The sequence below is a fragment of the Natrix helvetica genome (genome assembly GCF_964273705.1).
Source record: "Natrix helvetica genome assembly, chromosome: 4".
NCBI lineage: Eukaryota > Metazoa > Chordata > Lepidosauria > Squamata > Natricidae > Natrix > Natrix helvetica.
Genome location: NC_138550.1, coordinates 32,195,735 through 32,220,215, shown reverse-complemented (window position 1 = coordinate 32,220,215; position 24,481 = coordinate 32,195,735). Strand labels below are relative to the sequence as shown.

The 24,481-nt window shown below is 38.9% G+C and overlaps 1 protein-coding gene across 1 annotated transcript in view; it reads right to left on the bottom strand.

The window, feature by feature from the left end:
- F5 (coagulation factor V) overlaps positions 1-24,481 on the bottom strand; it is a 55,029-nt gene that overhangs the window by 8,773 nt on the left and 21,775 nt on the right. Inside the window, exons 9-17 of the mRNA XM_081952706.1 lie at positions 22,506-22,608; positions 18,761-18,972; positions 17,218-17,368; positions 16,766-16,978; positions 12,336-14,289; positions 9,549-9,708; positions 8,521-8,757; positions 7,714-7,921; positions 826-1,005 (exon numbers count right to left, since the gene is read on the bottom strand). Of these exons, the coding sequence (XP_081808832.1) occupies positions 826-1,005; positions 7,714-7,921; positions 8,521-8,757; positions 9,549-9,708; positions 12,336-14,289; positions 16,766-16,978; positions 17,218-17,368; positions 18,761-18,972; positions 22,506-22,608 (3,418 nt within the window). The remainder of the gene's footprint in view (positions 1-825; positions 1,006-7,713; positions 7,922-8,520; positions 8,758-9,548; positions 9,709-12,335; positions 14,290-16,765; positions 16,979-17,217; positions 17,369-18,760; positions 18,973-22,505; positions 22,609-24,481) is intronic.

Below are 24,481 nucleotides of genomic sequence, written 5' to 3'. Positions count from 1 at the left end.
TTCTCTATTTATAAAGGTTTATTTTACAGCATAAACAAACAGAACAAGCCTGTCTCCCTCCTATTCACATGAATATGTTATCCCATAGGCAGCCATCAAACCTGATCAGAACTCAAGTATTCTATGAATACTATGAATGCTTTTATGATCATTATTTCACATATATGTGAGATGTTTGTATTTCTAGCCATAATTCTCCCAGATTATCCAGATGGAGAACTAAGCACATCTGTGAAGCTCCTGGCAGCAGTTCATTCTAAATTTACAACGAACACATTTCATTGCAACAATTTTAATAATACTGTACATACATAGAGATATGGCCACTATGTACATCATAAAGAAAATGTATCTTACAAAAGGTAAGGTGCTATTATTTTGCACATTTCTGCATTTTAGAAGTTCAAATATTTAAGTTTACTTTTTACCTTTACTTTATTGTCATTGGACCTCATATAACGAAATTTCTGTTAATTTCAGTGCTATTAAAATTCCAATGTAATACAGCTGTTTAATGCTACTTCAACAGACTACCTTAAATGAAGAGTAGCAGTGTGATTGTAACTAATGCTATTATATTTAAATAATATCCTATTTCACTGAAGATTGTTTACAACTTGAAATGTATTGTGAATTACACACTTGTTACATTTACTTCCCATATTTCTTTTGTTCAACTCAAGACGTTATACATAATACTCATAATACTCTGTTTGGCTAATATATTTTAATGAATGCCTTATATATCTATATTCAGTGCAATGAGTTAGAAATGTTTCAAGTCATTTAAGCAAGAAACAGATGTGTGGATCTGAATATATTTACCAGGAAGAAGAGGAAGGACCCCAAGTTGATTATCTTCCCTTCCCTCTTCAGTGAATGTCTGACCATGAAAATGAACAACATGGATGTCTTTGGGCCCACCCATGTTCAGCAAATGCCAGTGGACATTCTCTTCTTTGTACATCTTCAAGCCTTGCAGCTGATAGGGGATCCCATTAATTGCTAAAAATAAAAATATGACCAGATTAAACAAAAGCATTGCAGTTCAATTTAATATAGCAGACATCAGTTTAAAAATCCAATAGCATTGTGGGGATTTAAGGAAAGCTTATTTTTTTCTCCTAGTTCTCATTAAGTTTTCAACTGCTTTTAAGTATAGTAGTGCAAGAAGAAATAGAAAAAATATTTGTTTTTTAACTGCTTCATTCACAAATGTCTAGCATGGATTGGTCTTAATAAAATACAATAAAAGTCATTAAAAATAAGACAGATTAAATAAATATTGGTACTTGTTAGATTAGGTATTGGAAAGGCACACAAGGCTAAAGGCAACAACAGCTCTTTATTATAACACAACAAGTGAGAACAATCCAGCGAAGGTTGAGTCTGACAGCAGCCCTTTTCAGACCCTTCGACCAATGAGATTAAACCTCTGTTCCCTTGGTGGAAACCACTATAACTGAAGCTAGTATCTAACACCCCTCCCCTCTTAGATGGAATAATCCTACTGGCTACGTAGTCACGCAGGTAGGCGGGCTTTTTGGTAGCTCTGCCTGACCTGCGCAGTTCAGTCGGAGGGTGTTCTTCGGACAGGTCGGACGGACCTGTTTGCTCCGCAGCTCCGCTTGGTGGAAGCTCCTGGAACCTTTCATAGGCCGCGGCTGGAGCTTCTAGAGCCAGTTTGCTCGGAGCTTGCTGCAGCCTGCAACACAAGAAGCTAAGTATCCCAGTGACTTCAGGTTTGAGTTGCCCTTTGGAAGGAGTGACTTCGTGCTCCTTTTGGGTAGGGCTTTGGCTAACTCGTGCAGGAGTTACCTCTGGCTGCCTAAGAGTGGAGTTGGAGAGGCGGCCACGGAGTTGGTCAACATGCCTTCTCCAATTCTGACCGTCCTCTACGAGATAAGAGTGAGGCCCGGTAATGCCTATCACTGTGGCAGGAATCCACAGAGGTCCCCTGGCATAGTTGTGGGTGTAAACTGAATCCCCTATGCTAAAGTTCCGAATTTTGCTTCTGGAGTCTGAGGGCGATGCGGCAGAATAGTTTGAGTGTAGCCGGTCTAAGTGGGACCTTAGCCAGCGACCCATGAGAAGCTCAGAGGGGCTTCTCCCTGTAGTGGCACTTGGTGTGATGTGTTGAATTAGCAGGTAATGGTCAACCCATGTTTGCCAATCTCCTGGCCCATCCTAGATAGGGCCTCTTTTGCAGATCTCACCATTCTCTCTGTCTGACCATTGGAGGCCGGATGGAATGGTGCGACCAGGGCATGTCTGATTCCCTGTGCTGCTAAGGTCTCAAATTACATGGCCATAAATTGGGGCCCGTGTCAGAGACCAGGACATCAGGCAGGCTGTGTGTGGAGAAAAGTCTCTGTAGTACCTTGATGACCGCTTCTGCCCTAGTGGAGGTCATCAGGACTACCTCTAGCCATTTCGAGTAGGCGTCCACAACTACGAGGAATGTTTGGCCATGAACTGGGCCAGCAAAATCAATGTGCACCCTAAACCACGGTGCTTGAGGTCGCTCCCACTCCTTAGCGGGCACCTCTGGGGGAGCTGGTCTGGACTCCTGGCATGGTGTGCAGGTAGCCACCCATTCTTCAATCTCCCTGTCCATGTTAGGCCACCACACGTAACTCCTGGCCAAAGACTTCATCCTGACAATTCCAGGATGCCCTACGTGTAAAGCCTCTAATACTGCAACGGGCAGTTTGGGTGCAACAACGACCCGTTCCCCCCACAGCAAGCAGCCATTAACAACAGACAATTTGTCTCGCTTACAATGGTACATTTTGAAATCAGACAACAACAGGTCCCTTGGGCCACCCCCTCCACACCCAGTTCAAAATTTGTTTGATGGTGGAGTCTTTTGCAGAGTGGCAGGCAACGTCACTAGATGAAACAGGACCAGTCTCTAAGCAGTCAATGAGAAGGACTGGCATCTCGGGGGTAGGGTCAACAAGAAGTTCTGGCAGCGGGCAGCGGCTCAAAGCGTTGGCGTGTCCCAAAGTGGAGCCTGGTCGGTGGATGAGACGGTAAGGGTAGGCAGCTAGGAAGATGGTCCATCTGGTCATCCGCAGTGATAATGATACAGGAGTAGGTCGGTCCCCAACCAGTAAGCCCAGTAGCGGTTTGTGGTCCGTAATTAGTTCAAAATCACGGCTGTATAGATACTCATGGAACCATTTTACTGTGGCCACTGCAGCCAAAGCCTCATGGTCCAGCTGGCTGTAGTTCTGTTCGGCAGCAGACAAGGTCCTAGAGTAAAAGGCTATGGGAGCCTTGGTTCTGTTGGGCATGCGGTGGCTGAGCACTGCACCGACGCCAAACGGAGAAGCGTCGCAGGTCAACACCAGTGGCAGGGTCTGTCTGTACTGCACCAGGAACATATCCGCCAACAGAAGTCTTTTTACCGCGGCAAATGCAGCAGCCTCAGCTCTGCCCCAGGGCCACGTCGCGTTCTTTGCCAGGAGACGGTGTAAGGGCTCAACAATGGTGGCTTTCTGTTTAAGAAAGACGCTGTAGAAATTAAGGAGCCTGAGGCTTGGTTTGATTGCGAGGTGTAGGGGCGTCCTGAATTGCTTTAATTTTTCTCGTGGTCGGCTGAATCCCTGAGCCATCGATTAGGTACCCTAAGAATTCAACCCTTGGCACGTTAATTTGGCATTTTTCTTTTTTGAGACGGAGGCCTTTGTCTCTAATTCTAGCCAAAACAGTTTGTAAACGTTTGAAAAGTTGAGCCTCATTTGCAGCCGATACCAAGATGTTGTCAAAATAGGGGACGACTCCTATAATCTCCTGCAAAAGCCATTCCATGATGCTTTGGAACAGTCCAGGGGCGATACTAACTCCAAATTGCAGGCAGTGACATTTGAATGCACCCCTGTGCGTCACAATGGTTTGGGCCTCCTCCCTAGTGCCATCAACAGGCAATTGTTGGTATGCCTGCGCCATGTCCAATTTTGTGAATAGTTTGCCGGGGCCTTATGAATGTAATAAATGCTGTACAATAGGTACAGGATAAGCGCTTTGTTGTAACGCTTTATTGATTGTGCATTTGTAGTCCGCGCAGATGCGGGCAGACCCATCAGATTTGACAGGTGTTACTATAGGGGTCTCCCAGCATGCTTGTCAATTTCCAGATCGATTTTGGGGCAGGGAGCGAAAGGTACTCTTCTGGGCTTTAGCCTTATGGGGGCTATGTTGGGGGCCAAATCTAAAGAGATTGGAGTCCCCAGACTAATGCCGAAGACGTCCTCGAACTCCTTAAAAATTGCTTCGGCTGTCTCGTCTTTCAAGGTGTTGATACTGGTCACTTCTACGCCCAGGGCTTTGAACCAGTCAAGTTCCAGGAGGCTCTGCAGGTCACTGTTGATCACCATCACTTGGAGCTGGCTGCTGTATTTCTTGAATTGCACCCAGAAGTTGCCTGGCCATGATGGGGACTCCGTTCCCCTGGTAATCGCGAAGACGGATGTCAGAGGTCCATAGATGCTGCTTCTTCAGGCTAGGGATAGCCTGCTTGAGCGTGGACCATGGCTTAATGGTCAGTGATGACCCCGTGTCGATCTCTATCTCACATGGAGAGTCCTCGATGAGGACTGTGACCTTCAGCTTTTTTGGCCGCCTAGTGTGGACTTGGCTGATTGAGGTGTGATATGTGACTCTAGTGTCACCCTCTGAGTGCCATGGTGGCTTCTGCCATGCCCCTTGGTTGGGCCTCTGCTGGCGGTTAGCTCGGCTTCTTGGCTGCCAGGTCATCGTGGGGTGCTCACTTCTGCAAACTTTGGCAATGTGCCCCTTTTGCTCGCAGCGCTGGCAGATAGTGTCGCAGAAACAGCAAGCCGATTGGGCATGGTCTCCTCCACAGCTAGCACAAGGTGGGAATCATGGTTTGTATTTGCTCGCCGGCTTGGCGCGGCTACTGCGCATGCGGCAGCTGTCATCTTCTTCGCCTTCAGAGCTCTCGGCCTCTGCAGCCTCTCGACGTACACGTGTGCTCTTCCGCACATCTTGCAGAGTGCTTTGATGCTGCATGGTCTCTGTGGACTTGACGGCCGATTCTGATGCTCTGGCTTTGTCCAAGGCAATTTTAAGAGTGAGGTTGGATTTGGCAAGTAACCTCCTCTGTAAATTAATGTCCCGCACACTGCATATAATACAGTTAAGAATAAGTTCGTCTAGGTCTCGGAACTCGCAGTATGCTGCAGCCTTTCGTAGCACCGCAACGTACTCGTTGATCGATTCACCTTCCTTCTGGTTGCATATATTAAATCCGTTCCAGCGAATGTGCTTAGGCAGCTTGGGAGCGTAGTGGGTCCTCAGCGTCTGCTGGACCATGGACCAAGCGACTGATTGTAGCGCCGTTTGTTCAGAGAGGTCTTTGGCAGTTTCGAACACTTCCCGTCCACAGTAACCGAGGAACATGTTCTTCTTGCGGCCTTCAGAAAGGCCCATGAGGTCGTTGGCTTCGAGGAAGCAGTTGAACCTCAGCATATACGAGTCCCAGTGCTCGGTGACTGGGTCATATGGAGTCGGTGGGGCGTGCATGGCCATTTTGCGTTCTGAGGGCGTGTTGAGTTTGCCACTCAAAAATGGCTGCTTGAAGTTGCGCTGAGCTCCGGGCTGGATGTACTTGCTGGATTGCTGCGCTCTTTTTGGTTCGCCTAGTTGCCTTCCAATCCTACCTTCGTCACCAGCGTTAGATCGGTTAATGGAAAGGCACACAAGGCTAAAGGCAACAACAGCTCTATTATAACACAACAAGTAAGAACAATCCAGCGAAGGTTGAGTTTGACAGCAGCCCTTTTATAGGGAGCTGTCAGACCCTTCGACCAATGAGATTAAAACTCTGTTCCCGCTGGAACAGAGGACCTTGGTGCAAACCACTATAACTGAAGCTAGTATCTAACAATACCGCAATACTAGAAAGATGAATTACAAGTTCACCTTGCATTTTTTGTAGTTACTTGGAGCCACCTTCTAAGCTTTAAGGAATATGATATAGCCAAATTTGGAAATTCCAGTGGAAGTATAGTTGACTTATAGTTTAAATATGTATTTTATCAAAGCAAATTATACAAAGCTTCTTGAAAAATCAGTTGTGAGAATCATGATTTATCCTGCTTGAGCAGGAGGTTAGATTGGAAGACCTCAAAGGTCCTTCCAACTCTGTTATTTTAGAATTATGATGCAGCCATAGAAAGGGAGAGAAAATAACCAAGCAAAACAATTTAGACTTGAATAGCTCCACAGCTGTTTGTGTTACAGTCAATAAGATACTGGATTAAAAAGAGGAAGACTCATATTCTAGTACACCCACACACTCCACTATGCAAGCTTTGAGCCAGTCATTCTGGCAGCCCAGCATAACTCAATAGATTGTTATCAGAGAAAACTAGATCTTATACTGTGCTTTGATATATCGGTAACCACCTATCAAATAAAAAGTCTATACTAATATAGTTGTGTTAATAAAAAAGTTTCCCTGAAAATCTCAGTCACAGAACTGTTAACACAATATTTGGGAACTTTATCATTATTAGTTGGATTCCACCTGTTATATATGAGTTAATGGAGCGTGGTGGCTCATGTGGTTAGGACACTGCGTAGGAAGTTAGCAAGCCTGCATTTGAGACCATGTATTGTTGTGGGGTGAAGTTGAGCTCCTGTCTTTCACTCTAGCTCCTGCTGAGAATATGAAGGGAGCCCCAAAGGGGGCATCCCCAAAGGTGATGTCACCAGATAATCCTTTCAACCCAGAAACGCTTCGGTGCTTCTGACACAAGCTTTATGCTATAGGAGTTCAATGCACCATTCATAGCAATCCCTCCTTCTGTTCCCATCCTCTATATCAGAGATGGTATTCAGCTGGTTCTCGCCGGTTCGGGTGAACTGGTAGCGGCGGTTGCAGGAGGCTCCATCCACCCACCCTGACATAATGTGCGAGTACTGCGCATGCACAGAAGGCAATGTGCATGTGCAGGTGAGGCGCATGCTCACATTTGTGAAGTGAACCCCACCCCACTCCATATCTACCCTGTAGGACTGAGCCAAAGTCATCTTTAGGAATCAAAGATATATATTTTTGTGTTTCTCATCAAATAGCATGTCTGAAATTTTAAGAGAGTACAAGGATAATGATAGAATCTAGGAAGTGGGAAAGAATCTTATCTGTATACTGTAAGGTAGTTTAAAAAGATATACATTTAAATTTGTTTTATTTAGATACAAAGACTAGAAGAGAAAGTAAGCTCTAATAGATTTGATATTAACACAAGCAATCAGTTAACAATTGAGCTGACTGTTTTTTAACAATGGATAAATACAGGAGTATGCTATTATTAGGAAAATAGGAAAAAATGTAAATGTAATTCTTATTTTCTTAAGAGCTGTGGTGACGCAGTAGTTAGAAAGCAGTACTGCAGGCTAACTCTGCATTCCACTGACAGGAGTTTGATCCTGACTGGTTCAAGGTTGACTCAGCCTTCCATCCTTCTGAGATCAGTAAATGAGGACCCATATTGTTGGGGGCAATATGCTGACTCCGTAAACTGCTTAGAGAATGCTGTAAAGCACTATGAAGCAGTATATAAGTCTAAGTGCTATTGCTATATATATATAAAGATAACATTGAGTATTATGTTGCCATTAGCATCAAAATGATTTATTGTACGTGGAAATCTTATACAAGAGAAATGAAAATATTTCTACCAGGAAATGTGTGGCGAGATTGGACTCCTAGAAGTCTCTCTGTACGAGTCCTTTTGTCAGATTTTTCAAAGTACCAGCTTCTCTCCTCATCAAAGACCATAAAAAGCAGGACAAATTCCCTTATGTCTATTGGCCTGTTGTACTCATCAATCATGTGTTTGTGACAGATCAAAATAGGTCCAATCAAGCCAGAGTGAATATCTTTTTCCTGCAAAATATATTTTAATATGATTTAATTTTTCATGTTAAAAAAGAAACACAAAAACGAACACTAGTAATATTTAGTAACATACTAAAATGAACATTTAGTAATAGCATATGTAATTAAAGATAAAAATAATCAACCAAACCCAGTATGAAAAATAATTATTTGGCAATACGAACAACATACATATATTTAAAGAGGAATAAACATGGATATTCAATCAATATTTCTATACAAAATATAGGTAGTAAAAGAGATTATCTGTTTGGAAAATATAGCTACTAAATGGTGATGAAATTCAATTCTATTTCTCCTTCATTAAAGTTTTCAAACTATTTGGCTTACAAAAAAAAAGATCAAAATTTAAGGAAAAGAATACAAAACCACAATTCATGACCCTACAAACAATACTAAAAAAAATGGTGATCTAAACAGAAATCATTCTTTTTCATGAAAGGAATTGCAAATGTAAAATAAAGCTAAAAAGCAAAATGCATATGCTAGAAGTTAGATAAGTATATATTCTTCTTTAAGGTTAAATAAAATGTATTATCTGATTATTCAGTTTTCTTTTTTAAAATATTCTATGACGTTTATCTTACCGGATTTACACCAGAGTAATAGGCCCATGTTTTACATTTTTCCGTGTCGTCTGTTGGCCCTGCCCGTTTGGTGACTTGCCAGACATATGTGTATGTGCTGTTTGGCATAATTGCATCATCTTTTTTGAAAAATTCAGGAGAATGGTCATCATAGCTTCTGCCTTCAGAAGATTTCTCATAAAGAAGGCCATGAGCATGAAGTGAGTATGGTCTAGAGGCCAAATTTCTGAACTGAACCTAAAGAGTTGAAGAGTCAATGATTAATACAGAGGCTAAAAAAAAGATGCACAGAAAAGTTTCAACCGTTTGCAGTTTTATAGCCTGAATTTCTGTCAAAGATTGTAGTAGAGTGTTTCAAAGTACCATGTCATGCCTTGAAACAGTTGTTCTAAATGTCATATGAATAACATAAATTACAATAAGTATAATTTATTATTTTCTATTTTACTAGATAGATACATCCTGATTGTATAAAATATGCTGGTACAACTTTGCAGTCCCCTTAGAGTTAAAGGCCTGTTCTGGCAGTTCTTCCTTTTTATATATAAAATGTCCATTGCAGTCTAGCAAGTGCTTCCCTCCTCCTTCCTCAGGGCTTCCCAAATTGATGATATGGGACTGAGTATGAGAACAGGTTCATTCAAACTTCAAAACAGAAAAAGCCATCTCGGAGGAAAGCTGAGAATTCCTGTCTACGAAAAGGGGAGAAAAGAAGCTAAGATCCCCAGCTTCATACATTTCAAGATGTGTTCCCAGTATGTTCGTTGGCCCTATTTCTGCTGGTGCTCATCCCAAATAATGTGAAAAGCACTAATCTGATTCCAGAACTGTCTATGGTAAATGTTTGTTACATCCTTTGTATAAATAATTTAATTACTTAACATACAGTTGTAAGACAGAAAAATCTAAAATAGGCTGTTTAAAATCTGAAACTGATTCTGTTTATTACAGTTCAAACATTTTTTGCGTTCAATATTGTTAAAAATCCAAAGTACTCTTCTATTGAAATATTTTGAACATAGACTTACTTGGATTACATCATCCACCTCAGCCCTAATGATAGGACCCAGTATACCAAGATGTTTTTCATATTCCCCTACAGGACTAGGTGTCTGGAAAGTATCATCAAGATAACTTCGGAAAATAGCTTTTTTGAATGTGGTCCTGAGAGGGCGGCTTCTCACTGTACTAAGGATACGAAAGATTTGGGGAAGGAAAAAGTGGAATTTTAAAAATTTGCATGTACTATATATCAAGTACTTGGCATTTTTGTCCATCTATCAATACTTCCTAGGGTCTGAAATGGGCAGACATATATTATTATAATTACAGTTGGTTGTAGTCAGCCAGATATTTAGACTGAATTTTGCATTTTTGTTCATTTCTTATTAATATTATGGTTCATCACACTATCTGTCAACTGTTTAGACTAGATTTGGCATTTGTGTTTTTGGTTACCTATTAATATTATTATTGTTTGCCTTAATGTATAATCTGAACCCAGCCATTATAATTTATAAATCACAGATTATGAATTATTGTGTGTTGTATGAACCCAGCCAGTTGCAAACCATTATAAACAGGTCCATTGCCACCAGTGACATGCTCAGATGGTTCCATTGTTGAAGTGACTACTCCTATCTTCACTTTGCCTATGATTTGTATGTTTATTTTTATAATATTTATCTTTTAATGTGGATTTTTATTTCATATATATATATTGGTTTTCTGTTGTTTTATGTGACACTCAGCGTCACTTCATGTACAAATTTTAGTTCATTGACTAACAAAGGGGGATCTTCTTTGATAAACATAAACATGAATCACAGCTAGAGACAATACTCTGTTCCTCTTAATTGTGAATTAATTAGTTTTTTTTCTTTTTTTAATGCTATAAGTTAATAAACACTTATTAAGCTTACACAAAAATGATTACCGTAATATCTAACTCCTCTATTTCCAGAACATGAACTAAAAACAGATTTACACAATTGACTGATGAGTGCAATCATACCGTGCTTACATGAAAATGTTGTCCCACTGTGTTCGATAGGTGCATTCCTTTGTAACTGTGCATTGTGTGCAATCATATCTTCATACCTAGTACTATATGAAAATATATTAGACTGTTAGAGCCCAAGGTGCTTTTGGAGGTAATATAAATCAATGCTCTGCCCATTTACAAGGATCTTGTCAGTATGACATCATGTCAAAAAGTTGTCCAGCCTAATTTAACTCTTAATAGAACTCTTGAAGTTATTTAACCAACTTAAATAACTCCAAAGAAAAACAAAAATCTTATCTCTTGAAACCATCTATTCATTGTTTTCAACAAGTAATTGAAAACTCCCCTTATTTTTATCTGAAATTTGCTTCAATATTAGTTCTACCTGGTTCCCAGTCCATAAAACCATTTTTCTGGCAAAAGAACAGGAGCTGATAGGTGAGTAAACCATAACTCTCCTACAATCAGTGCATAGTTTTCCTTCAGGAACAAGGAAATGAAAGCAAGTTCTGGGTAGTGGCATTAAATGTAATGTAGTTTTCCATACTCATGGAGAAAATCTTATTTTTCTCCTTCCAGAAAGCTCCAGACCAAGATATTACCTCACTGATAGGAAGTTTCATAGTCTCTTATCATAACTGGATGCCTATTTGGAGGTCACCTGATTGACTTTCATGACCACATAGATTTTTCTCTTCCAAAAATGCACCAATCACCAATATAAGAATCCATCTACCTTGTCATCATTTTTACTTTCTTTTTCACTTTTCCTAGCATTACAGTCTTCTTCCAAGAACTTTGTGTAATGTTGTAAAGGATAATTTAAGCGGTCATTTGTTAATTCCATTCAATTTCTGACTTTGCCATATACAGCCACTGCCATGCTGCTATTATAATCCTCCCCCCCCCCCGCCCCTCCTTGATGTAGCTTGTATCTGTACTTGGGTATGAGCACAAAACCATGGGAGAAATGCTTTTGGCTGCCTCTTTGCAATTTCTTGTTTTCTTTAACAAGTCTAAGAAGATGTTATGAAAATTACCTATTTTCTTAATGTTTTCTTTACTTTAAGCATATTTATCTTTTTCAATTCTTTTCCTGCTTTCCACTTCAGATTCTTCTGTTTTCCAAAAATGCTTTTGGCTGGGATCATACAATAGTTTATAATTATAATGCCTGGGTTCATAAAACACTGTTGTGATTCTTGCATATCGTGGTTTGGGGTTTTTTCAGAATTAGTTCTAGTATGTTCCCATACCATTTGTGTTTGACTGCTGAACAAATAATTTCTAACTCAACTATGATGTATTCAAAATTCCAAAAAAGCAATACCAAAACACATGTACTAAAAAAGGGTATATTTTCATAACACGCTATCCAAAAACTTCAGTTAAAACATACGCAATACTGTAGTAACAATTTTAAAGCAAATAGTTAGGTAAAACTATTTTGAGTTTATAGAAAATAGAATTTTCAATCTACAATAAATCGCAATTACATTTTTTTTTATAAATTAAAATGAGGTTGTGCTAGATTTAAATGACATCATAAACCTAAGGTTTTGGAAATGCTTTGGCATGAATGTGATAGAAAAGGAACTTGGAAATCATCCATCCAGGTTGGATTCCAGAGTTCTAAATTTGTTATATTTCTGTGATAAAATCTGAACAGTCCAATTCTTTATGTCTAGCATTTCATCATAACAAATTACACTCGTTCATGGCTAATAGATTCTTTAACATCTTAGTATGTTACTGTTAAACCAGCAATGTGAAATTCAGCAATAATTAAAAATAAATAATTCAGTCAAACCTTTTTCTGAATGGTGAGTAGTCCCACACAATTTCTTCTGCTGCAATGTAGTACCTCCTTATATTTCCTCTGTTGATAGTACGTAGGTAGCGTCCAGCTATGTCATCAGGATTACGTGCAATATTACTGTCAAGTCGAGAATCTGTAGTATATGGATTATCATAATACATTAACTCATATTCAAATGAACCACTGCTACTTTCATCGTTGTCTGTATTATCTATCTCATACTCCTGATAGCCACCATCTTCCACTGGAAGACCTATTGTAATAATTGGCTTGTCCTGTTTTTGTGTCAATTTGGCCTCATTTAACAACTTTGTGTGGTTGAGTTTATTGGAAAGTTGGGAATTGTTGAGATTAGCAGGTAACTCTAGAGGCTTGAAAGTCCTTGGAGCTAAAACATTTGGCTTTTTTTTCTTTCGTTGGATTTTTACAAAAGGTTGAGATATATTGATAGTGCAGTTCTCGTCTTTCTGGGCATCATTTTTGTTATTAATTCCTGGTTGGCCCAACTCAAGTTGACCATTAGAGTTATCTGTTTTCTCTTTTCTTTTGCCAGGGAATAAGGCATTTTCTTGATAAAATGAGGCATTTCTGCTGCTGTTCTGGAATTTATTATCAACATCATTAGTGATATCGGCTAATATATCATAATTTTCTTTCTTGTCAACAACATTCCATTCCTTGTCTGTGTTCTTAGGGAAACATTTCTGTCTCTGGGGAGATGAACGTTTCCAAGTCTTTGTAGAGTTTGAAATTGTTGTAGAAACAAAATTATCTAATGTGGCATTTGAAGTCAAATTTTCAGATTGTGGCATTATAGAAGGTACAGAAACAAGGTTTGGCTCAGATCCATTGTTTTCCACCGTTTCTTTATCAGCTGAAGTTATATTCATTATAACTTTGGAAAACTCAACATTTGCTGCTGCTGTTGCTTCTTCTTTATAATCATAATCATATTCATATGGAAAGTAATTGGCTTTTGAGTCATCTAAGGTAGAGTCATTTTCTGTACTAGGAAGAAATTTCATGTCCTCACTTGTGATGTTAAAAGCAGAAAGATTTCTCTTTTGTTGTACATGAAAGAATAGAGCATACATCTCTTTAAGTGCATACAAAGTTGTCTCTGTCAGAACTTGTGTTTCTCTCTTTTTATCCCAAATATATTTTTCAAATGTATTTTCTTCTTGCTCCTTCATAGAAGAGATTATTTCAAGGGACATTAAATCTTCTATATCTTTGCTCTGTGGTCCTCTATCGGTTTTTAAATATTCAGCAGCAAGAAATTGCTTGCAGCTATCTGAAATCTGAGTAATATTCTCTTCGTTTTGGCTTATCTTAGATAGCAAGATGTCAATCACTGCAGTGATATTTGAAGTTAAAATTTCTCCTGCCAAAGATGTACAATTAGCATATATTGTCTCAGATGCAGTTACATAAGAGTTATTTTGAGTTCCCAATTCACCATTACCAAGCATAGCATCACTGCTGTTATTCAACGCTATGTAATCGTTTAAAGATACATCACCAGAAGCATCGGCATCTTCTTGTATAGCTAGAGCTGTGAGATTCAATTCTTCTTCTTCTTCAGCAACTGACCCATTAAATGATCGAAGCCCAAGCATTGAAGCTATCATAAGTTGTTCTTCATCGTCCTCTGCCTGTTCATTGCTTGACTTATATGTACTATCCTCGTCATCTAATAATCCCAATTGTTTTGCTATTTCATCTGATTCTGGGTCTGATACTACTTTTCTGAGGTCCTTTTCTTTCTCTTCTTTCTTTTCTGTTACTTCTGAAGGGTCAAAACTGACAATGTTGGCAACAATATCATCATAATCTTCCTCTTTTTCATCTCTATCGTCTTCATCATCATAATTGGCATCCAAAAATCTCAGTCTCATGCCATTGCTCATCTCACGGGAGCCCCATGATGACAGAAGCCAGGTTCCTACAAATGCAAAATAATTCATGTTAGACAGACCAACTTGTGTTTTATAGTTTGCTTATACCTGATTGCTGGTGTTAGTTCTGCAATCCATTAACAAAGTTAGTCTAGAATGCCACCAGATACCTGGGTCATATTATCATATGTGGTGGCCATGCGTAGAAGCAAAAATATATTGGACAAAATTACAAATGTAGTTGGAAAAGATGGTAAAACAGCACATTGATTTAAAACCAGAAATATTTTTGTCGAAATATTTTGCTTGAAACTTTCAGTAAAGGAAATGCATATTTAATTATACATGTATTAACTGCAACTAGAATTGTATTTGCATAAAATTGATGAGACCCCTACTGATGAGAATGTAGTTAGGAAAATATTAGAATGTGCAGAAATGAACAGATTAGTGCTTGCTATAAAGGAGAAAGAACAAACTGAATATTATATGACATGGTTGGAGAATAAAAACAGAAGTGAGAAATAAATGGAGAATAAAGAATATATGATGCGATGTAAACAATATGATGATTCTTACTAATATGATTGTTAAGATTATTATATTGAATATAATTATTATGTTTTCATTCGTATATATGATAAGAGGGAAAAATGAATAGAGCTATAATGCTGATTATTATTTTTGTAAGATTAGAGAATTATTATCAATGTAACAAATACTGTAAATTTTGACGGTAACTGCACAGAGACATTTGTACCTAGACAACACACTGTTTAATGGAAGATGAAATGTTTAAATAAAAAAAAATAAAAAACCCTAACAAATGTTAGTATAGACTAAATTAGTATGGTAAAGCCAAATTGATTAGGAATTGTGAGAGAAATCCAGAATAACTAGAGGATACTAGGACAGGAAGGTCTTTCTAGTATGCCATGGAAATATAACAGATACCAAAAATAGAGCTATAAACACAACAACAATTAAAAACATGTGATACCCGTTACCGCCTTGGAGCTTCAGAACGGCATCTAGCCCTGATTTTCCTTTTCCTTTTAAGCTTTATTACTGTTTTATTTTGAAGAAAGATGTAAACTCTATAGTTAGACATTAAATCCGTATGGAACTACTTATTATTATGCAGAATAACCTACTTCTCCTTTTCTTCAAAGCTTAAGGTTGGAAGTTTTCAGAACTCTGCATCTCTTGGCTATAAAGGACTTACTAAGAACACACTTAAAACTAAAATTGAACATGAAGCGATTGTTGATTCCAGGAGCTAGACTTTGGAACTTTGCTGTCATATGTGATCTGGACAGATTCAGAATCTGAATCTTAAGGTTCATATTCACAACTTGGAGATTACTCCTGAATGAACAATGATGTTGTAAAACCAGAGTACACATATGGTAGTAAGTTGTATCATTCAGTTGATAAACCAGGCATGCCATTCATGGACACTGATTTGGCATCATTAATACATGAACTGATAAGAGTGGATTATGAAATAAATTATTTGGAGCGGGGTCTGAAAGTCCACTGGCCTGGAATTCAGCAATACAGAAGATAAATGACACAAAGCACCACAATGAAACATTTGCCCTGGCTACTGACTGTTTTTCAAGTTTAATTCAAACTGCTACAGTAGCATATACAAGGCTCAGGCCCAAATTATCATACTGTCTACTGCATCCCAATTGATCATCTTGTGTGCCACAGATACATTTAATATAAATACGGTAACTAATTCTATGTTCTCCATAATAAATCAGATATTCTGAGGTCGCCCCCTTGCCTCCTTTCCCCTTGTTAGAGTTTAGGACAGTGTTTCTCAAACTTGGCGACTTTAAGTCCTGTGGACTTCAACTCCCAGAATCCCCCAGCCAGCATAGCTGGCTGGGGAATTCTGGGAGTTGAAGTCCACAGGACTTAAAGTCGCCAAGTTTGAGAAACACTGGTTTAGGAGAAGGCATGAAACATACCATAAACTCAGGTCCTTCAGCACCTTGGAATATTATGCTCATGGTTATTAAATTGCTTTTTCTACTAAGTCTATTATTAGACTAAATGTTATTGTCAATAGATATTTGCAAGTTCTCATAAAATGGAACAGAGAATAATTGACACTGTATAAATGCATAGACAAAGTTTTTAAAAAGAATGCAAAAGCAAAGCTCCTTTTGTAATTCTTGAAAATAAAATCGGAGGGAATTGAGTGAATATAATAACAAATGAATAATCAGTCACTTCCATAAATTGGATTTTTGCAGTATCATAAGGAAGACTGCTGATGTCAATTTAGATTTCACCTATAATTTGATAGTGCTTATTTATTTTAATCCATGCTATTTTTATTTTCATTCTCTTCAGTGTTTTAATGCTATTTGGTAGAATTTGTGCTTTCCTATACAATGAATTTTATAAAGTTTTTAATAATGTGGCAAGCTATTCTGAGAGCTCAATTATAGAACTATCTATACAGTCTGAAAATAAATAATCAAACAAAGAGCTATTGTTATTTACCTAGATTGTCCATGGTTACAGTAGCTGATTCACCACTCATGGGGAAAAGATTTAAAATGTCTTGATGTTTTCCCTTGGATAAGAAAGTGTGACCAGAAAGATGTACTGGAATAATCTCATCCATTGTACCTACGCTGGTGAGGTGCCATTCAACAATTTCAGACTGATGAAACCCCAAAACCTCTGTTCTATCCGATGCATAGCCATTGAGTGCTAAAATAAAATTTAAAATGCATTTAGGAGTGCAATCTTAAGAATAGCTACTTAAAAAAAATGAATCTCAATCATTAAATAGAAGCTGTTCCAAGTTAAATGTCTTTAGAATTAGAGACGTAAAATTACTATTGTAAAAATAGCCTATTTTCCATGTTTATTTTTATTTTCATTATTCATTTAATCTTAATGGTGTTGAGTTAACACAAAACAGAATAGTGACTTAGGTTACTACTCACTGTACATAACATTGGACTTGTAAAATTTAGGATCATCTTTCTTGACAGTGGAGAAATTGCTGCTGTATTTCTTGATATTGTCGTCCAAGTACCAGCTCTTGTTTTCATCAAACACTGCAAAGATGGCATGCTGTTCCACATCAGCTTTTTTCTACACAGCAGTAGGCAGAAAATAGATTGAGTTCAACTAATAGAATGATACGCCATTTGACATGCATTTCCTTGTTTTAAAAAGCAACAGTATAACAACCTAATTTATAACATTCAAATGAAATAAAGCTGGAATGACCAACAAAAGGGGATTGTTTAGAAACAGATAAATAAAATAATTATTTGTATACAGAGATAGCCTGAGTATTATTATCGATGTCTTTGTAATGCTGAACCATATTATATGCAAGGCTTTCTTCGTCAAAGGCAGATTGTTTAGATTGTATTTGAAGTAACAGATTATATGAAACCTGATTTGGGTTTAAGTGAACAGCTGGGAGTGCTGCTGGTGTATGGTTTTCTGTATTGCCCACGGCATTCCTGCATCAGCTACTGGATTCCATTGCTGGGTTGGCAATAGGGTCCCTAAGGCTGTTGGTGAAAGGCAACTTCAATATGCCATCTAGTGACACTGAATCAAGGGCTGGGCAGGAGTTCATGGCCTCTATGTGAATGATGGATTTGTCCCCAAATTATCAATAGCCCAACCATATTAGAGGCCACATGTTAAATCTCTTTTTTCTCTCAGAGCAATTGAGATTGATCTGGCAATGGAAGACATCAACATCTGTCCTAGTTGCAGGGAGCCAAGGCCCAGTCAATCAGCCCACCCATGGGGATTTATAGATCCAGTGGGGTTTCAGAGAAAACTTGGGGCTTTTTCTGAATATCTGGGGTGTGGTACAGCTGAGGCCTACATTCCTGCATGGAATGGGCAGGTGGCTGGAGCCTTGGATCATATCACTCCTATGTGGCCTCCTCTGGGGTGCTGATCTTGGGGTGCACCTTAGTTTAATAAGAAGCTCTAGGAGATGAAGAACTAGAAGAGACTCCTATAGTGCTGTTTGAGGAAGATTCAGAGCCTGACCAATAATGTAAATGCCTGTGTTAGCTATTATCTCTTGGTGATAAGAGTCCTTCGATTACAATTAAGCAATGTATTTTATCAGGAACTTGAAACCACACCTTCTCTGTAGTAGTGACTGCCCCCTGGAATGAGGTTCCCTGTAAGATCCAGATGGCCCTTTATTCTGCTGTTGTTTAGAAGGGTGATAAATATCTAGCTCTTTACCCAGGCTTTGGTGAGGGAGAGGGATACCCCATTACACTTGCCATCTCTTATCTGTATCTTTTAAATTTAAACACTTACTACAAAGTCATGGTCTGGGGAGCCTGACAATTCATATTGAAAGCCCATGTTGAAAAGGAAGACAAAGCATTCCCAACCCCCTGAGGTTCCCCAGTAAATGATAACTGCAGAGCCACACTGCCCCTGAATCTAAGTAAGTTGTATCAATCATTCTGCTCCCTCAATTGAAATAGTTGACAATACCTGTACCCCCCTGTTGTCGAGCGCCTTGCGTTTACAAACCAGAAGTGGCCCAATCAGTCCTGAGGCAATATCTCTTGTCATATCCACAGCACTATGATATAACTTAGTAATGCACTGAGAATCCTTTGCTGTGGGTTCATCTGTATCAAGCACAGTCCATTTATATGTGTAGACGTCTCCTGGTTCAACTGCTTTGCCCTGAGTTATATTCTCTAAAACATAAAGGCAAAAAAGATCATGTAAAGCATGGGTAAGGAAATGAAAAATTCCAGTTGCTGCTCAATTTTCTATAAACTACAGACTTAATTTGTCAACAATGAAGGTTGTTCTCAATTGTAGTTCAACAATACATGGGGAATTATAGTTCTTTACCATAAGCAAGTAAAGTAAAACTCCATGCAGACCAAAGAATGAAACAGTTTGGATCTTGCTATTATATTGTCTCCCCTTGGATTATTATATAACAATTTAGTTATTTAATCGTTTTGTTTTCTATACCTATTTTTATGTCCGTGGATGTTTTTTCTTCTTCTTTTTTTTAACATAGTGTGCACAAGGGATCACCCCTCATTTTATTTTCACAATGCAAATTATGAAGTAGGCTGAGCTACAGGATAGTGATTTGATACATATTTCATTCTAAACTGTTAGATCAGGTGAATTGAAGAAGCAGACTCAGGCTAACATTAACAACAGCTCTTTATTAGTGAACCCTATCAGGGGTGGGTTCCTGCCAGTTCTAACCTCTTCTATAGAAGAGGTTCCACAAATCTACAGTGCTGTTTAGAACCAGTTCCAGCTTCCTCCCCCCGCCTGTCCGCACATCATCAAGATGAAGAGCGAGAGGAGGAATTCTGGGAGTTGAAGTCCACAAGTCTTAAAGCTGTCAGGTTTGAACACCCCTGGGGTTTTTTTCTAAAGGGTTAGGGCTGCAAGTGTCTTGTAACTTGACAGCTTTAAGACTTGCGTCCTTCAAATGCCAGAGTTTCTGAGCCAACATTTTGGTTGCTAAGCAAGAGCATTGTTAAGTGAGTTTCACCACATTTTACAAGTTGGCTGCGCCCACCCAGTCCCATGGCTGGCAAGCCACTCCCACATGGTCACATGGCTGGCAAGCCACTCCCATCCAGTCACATGGCTGGCAAGCCACTCCCACAAAGCAGGCCACACCTACAGAAGAGGGTCTAAACAATTTTGAAATCCACCACTGAACCAGGAGTGGGTTTCTGCCGGTTCTAACCTCTTCGGTAGAAGAGGTTCCACAAATCTACCAAACCAGTTAGAAGAGGTTCCTCACGGAGCGCCTGCCCCACCCCCCTCGCTCGCTTCCCCCGCCCATTCCATCACTGCTTGCGGGTGGTATCTTGTGCGGCCGGCCTCCTAGGACCTCCTTGAACTTGCCTAGGAGGCATGGCTGCCAGCAAAGTATGGAGGCATTCCAGGGCGCCCCCCCACTGGTTTCCCACCTCCCTTCCCAGCAAAGTTTTCCAAGGTGTGGTTTCAAAAGCAGCCTCCCTTCCCTTGTGCCCAGCTCCCACTGAGCTCCGGGAAGGAGGAGAAGAGCCTTTGGGGAGTGAGGAGGAGGAGGAGGCACATGCGTAGGGCTGTGCCAGCTGGGCAACCAGCGCTAAGAAAGTGCCTCACAGCTTTTGAAGGGAGGAGGGGTGAAGGAAAGGGAGAATGTGGAATCGCCTTTCAGGGATGCCGAAGTGGCGGGAAACCAGCACCGCCACCAGAGTCTAAAGCTTTCGACGGCTCCAGGCAGGTGAGATGGGGAACAGAGACCCAGGCGGTTTCCTTCGCTCCCCTTGCAATGTAGTAGACATCATTTCTGCATTCCTGCCTCTGCTGGACTTTGTGCTCTTCTCTGCGCCTCCCGGCGAGTGAGCAAGTGAGCGAAGATCAGGCTGCCTGATCCTCCATCTCTCGCTCGCTCTTTTGCCCACCTGGACCACTTCAGCACTGCTCTGGCTACCTCTGTCCATTTGCGCCCGGCAGCTGCAGCAACATCATCAAGATGAAGAGCAAGAGGGAAGAGCCCGGCAGGAGTGGGCCCCGCCGCTGCTTCGGCAGGGCTCCGAGGCCCCTTGCTTCCAAGCCACTTCGTCTTGATGACGTTGCCGCAGCTGCTGGGGGAGGATGGACGTAGGTAGCCGGAGTGGCGCCGAGGTGATCCAGGCAGGCGAAAGAGCGAGCAAGAGATGGAGGATCAGGCAGCCTTTGAATTGTTGTTCTCTCTCTAAATATTCAATTTAACTGTACCTTTCACTGCCACTTTTGACTTAGAAGAATCACTTCCAGCTGCGTTTGAGACTTTGCACACATATTCCGCAGAATCAGTTTTAGTAACTGCTTGGATCTCTAAGAGAGCTGTTCCATTTGCCAACCTGAAGCTGCATTTATCAGAGGATCTAAGCCAGTGTTTCTCAACCTTGGCAACTTGAAGATGTCCGGACTTCAACTCCCAGAATTTCCCAGAGTTGAAGTCCAGACATCTTCAAGTTGCCAAGGTTGAGAAACACTGATCTAAGCTCTCTCCCAGCTTTGAGCCACTGGATCTTAATGGGCTGTGTGATCCAACTACATGACAAGCAAGTTGCAGGATCTTGCCTTTATCTATTGTCAGTGGTTTAAGAGGTCGATCAAATACCGGAGGCTTTTTAGGTTCTGAAATTGATAACATTAAGAAAGCAAGAAAGCAATTGATAACATTAAGCAATTGATAACATTAAGCAATTGATAACATTAAGAAAGCAAGAAAGCAATTGATAACATTAAGCAATTGATAACATTAAGCAATTGATAACATTAAGAAAACAAGAGGAGGAAACTAGTTTGATTATCATTCATCTTAAATTTTTTTAAAAGTACAATATGATGCAATGAATTCCATTTTCTCAGTACAATTTTTTATAAGAAAAAGAATTTTCTGTTTGGTATCATATGGAATTCCAATATTTAGTGAGCATGTTTTAAGATGATATACAAAATGTTTGATATGCAATATCGACTACCTATCTTTTATGCTAAATGTAACATGAATATTGTCAAGATGAAGGTCATTTTAAATGTGGAAAAAAATCATAGATGGAGTTGTAACACAAATATATATATATATATATATATATATATATATATATATATATATATATATATATATATATATATATATATATATATATATATTGTACTGATAAATAGGCATACCAGGGGTTGTAACACAAATATATATATATATATATATATATATATATATATATATATATATATATATATATATATATATATATATATATATATATATATATATATATATATATATATATATATATATACAATTTTTATGACTCACCAGCATCGGCATCTATAGATAAAAGTATGCCAATAACTTTTATACATTCGTTTCACTGTCTCCCATCTATGATCTAGCTAGAAGTATTCATCCATCTATGATTTTTTTCCACATTTAAAATGACCTTCATGGTAGGTTCCTTCATTGGATGTATTCATGTGGATGGTAGGCAGATAGTTGAACAATGATTCCTGCTTTGAGCAGGGGTGGGGCCCCTCACCAGAATGATCCTACCTCTCTTTCTGATTCTTAGTTCACTGTTTATAATTAATTGAAAAGTTCTTAAAATAGATTGCAATTTTCTTTTTATTATTTAAAATGGAGCCAACAATAAGACCAGACTTTTGCTGAGCCTACAGCAGAGAAGGAACATAGAAATAATTATTAACCAACCTTTGGAATCTGAAGGATAAACAGCTCCTTCTGCATCTTTTGAAACAGAAACACCATGCACATAAATGCTGTAAGGTCGACTGGCCAAATTTTTGAATACAATCTGTTTAAAACGGAAATCCAATGTGTTTAGTATCACAATACTGCTGGTTTTTATACAAAATTTAGCTAGCATTATCATCCTTTTTATATACATCCCCATTTTCTAATAGAACTATCAATGAATAAAATATAGTAAAAGCATGCAGCATTAAAATAGAACACACGGACAGGATTTCAAAAATGATTTGGAAAAATGCTTTAGCTATCTTGTGAATATAATACCTATCTGGTATCTATTAAACAGACTGACTTTATTTCAGACTTTCACACAAACTTTTTAAAAAGTTAATATGGCTCTTGAAGCGCCTAAAAAGTTCTACGGCTCTAATGAATAATAAACAGGTACTACATTTACACAAGTTCTTCCAAATTGTTTTGGACATGAGTACCTATTAAATACCACAGAAAATCTCTATGAATAATTAAAAATATATAACCCAAGATACACACACACACATATATTTGGGTCATATACTGTACATACATACGTATGTACATACATACATACATACATACATACATACATACATACATACATACAAACAACCACTTCCTTTCCAAAAGAATCCTAGTAGAAAATTCTGATCTTATATGCTTCATTGTAGAAAAACAAAGTAAGATTGCCACAACATGAAGTATAAAGCATTTCTTGTTTCATTAGATTTTCACTATAAATACAAAGTTGTTCGTAATGGTCAATTATATTGCAAAAATATATAATTCAAACTCAGTTAAAGCATCAACAATTGTAAATTTTATCTATGACATTTTTTTCCACAGGGTTTTGTCTGAACAAATATGATTGCATAGACAATATTATACGTGAATACAGAATATTGCAGAAGAACAATTGCAGTATATTATCAGTGCCTAAAACAGGTATGTGTATAATCCAAAGCTCCCCAATGCCTGCTAAAGCTTTTATGCTTTTCTCACAGTCCTTCTTTAAGTTGGCAGGAATTGTAGTTCATAGCAGAAAGAAAACATTTTTTTTTAAATGGAATTACTCATATTGCTTTTATTAAATTAACTTAAATTTTGTATCCAGCTATCTCCCGGTTTCTTAGAGGGAGGTCCATAGCATCTTGGGCCTCGGCTGAAAATAGGGTGCACATCCTTGTTTTCTGAAGAGTCACTTATTTTTTCTTTGTAATATAGCCATTATAAATCATAGGTGTAAATGATAACCTAAACAGCCTGCTCAACATTTAATTTTTTGGACCCCTTCCTCTCCCCATAGCCATGAATATCTTATTACTCCTGAAGTTGATGTTATAAGATTATGTTGAAATATATTATTGTTTTCTTTTAATTTAGACAGTTGCTATTTGTTTTATACAGGCCGTTTACAGCACCATGCAACCATTCCTATGACATTATAAGTATCCAGGTTTTACTTTGCCACAGATGATGCCAAATATCACTAGTGCAGGGGTGTCCAAACTTGGGAACTTTAAGACTTGTGGACTTCAACTCCCAGAATTCCCCAGCCAGTTGGCTGGGGAATTCTGGGAGTTGAAGTCCACAAGTCTTAAAGTTCCCAAGTTTGGACATCCCTGCACTAGTGTAAAATACATGCAAAATATCTACTCAATATTTATTTATTTATTTATTTATTGCCTTGGGCGGGGTTGCAAATACCCCAAGGCGGCATACATATCTAACACATCATCCCTCTCCTATTTCCCAACAACCACAACAACAACCCTCTGAGGTAAATTGGGCTGAGAAAGAATGACTGGCCCAAGGTCACCCAGCTGCCTTTCATGGCTATGGCAGATCTAGAACTCACAGTCCCTCAGTTTCTAACCTGGTGCATCCACCATTAGACCAAACTGGCTTTCAGAGTGACCATACTGAATTTATAGCTGATC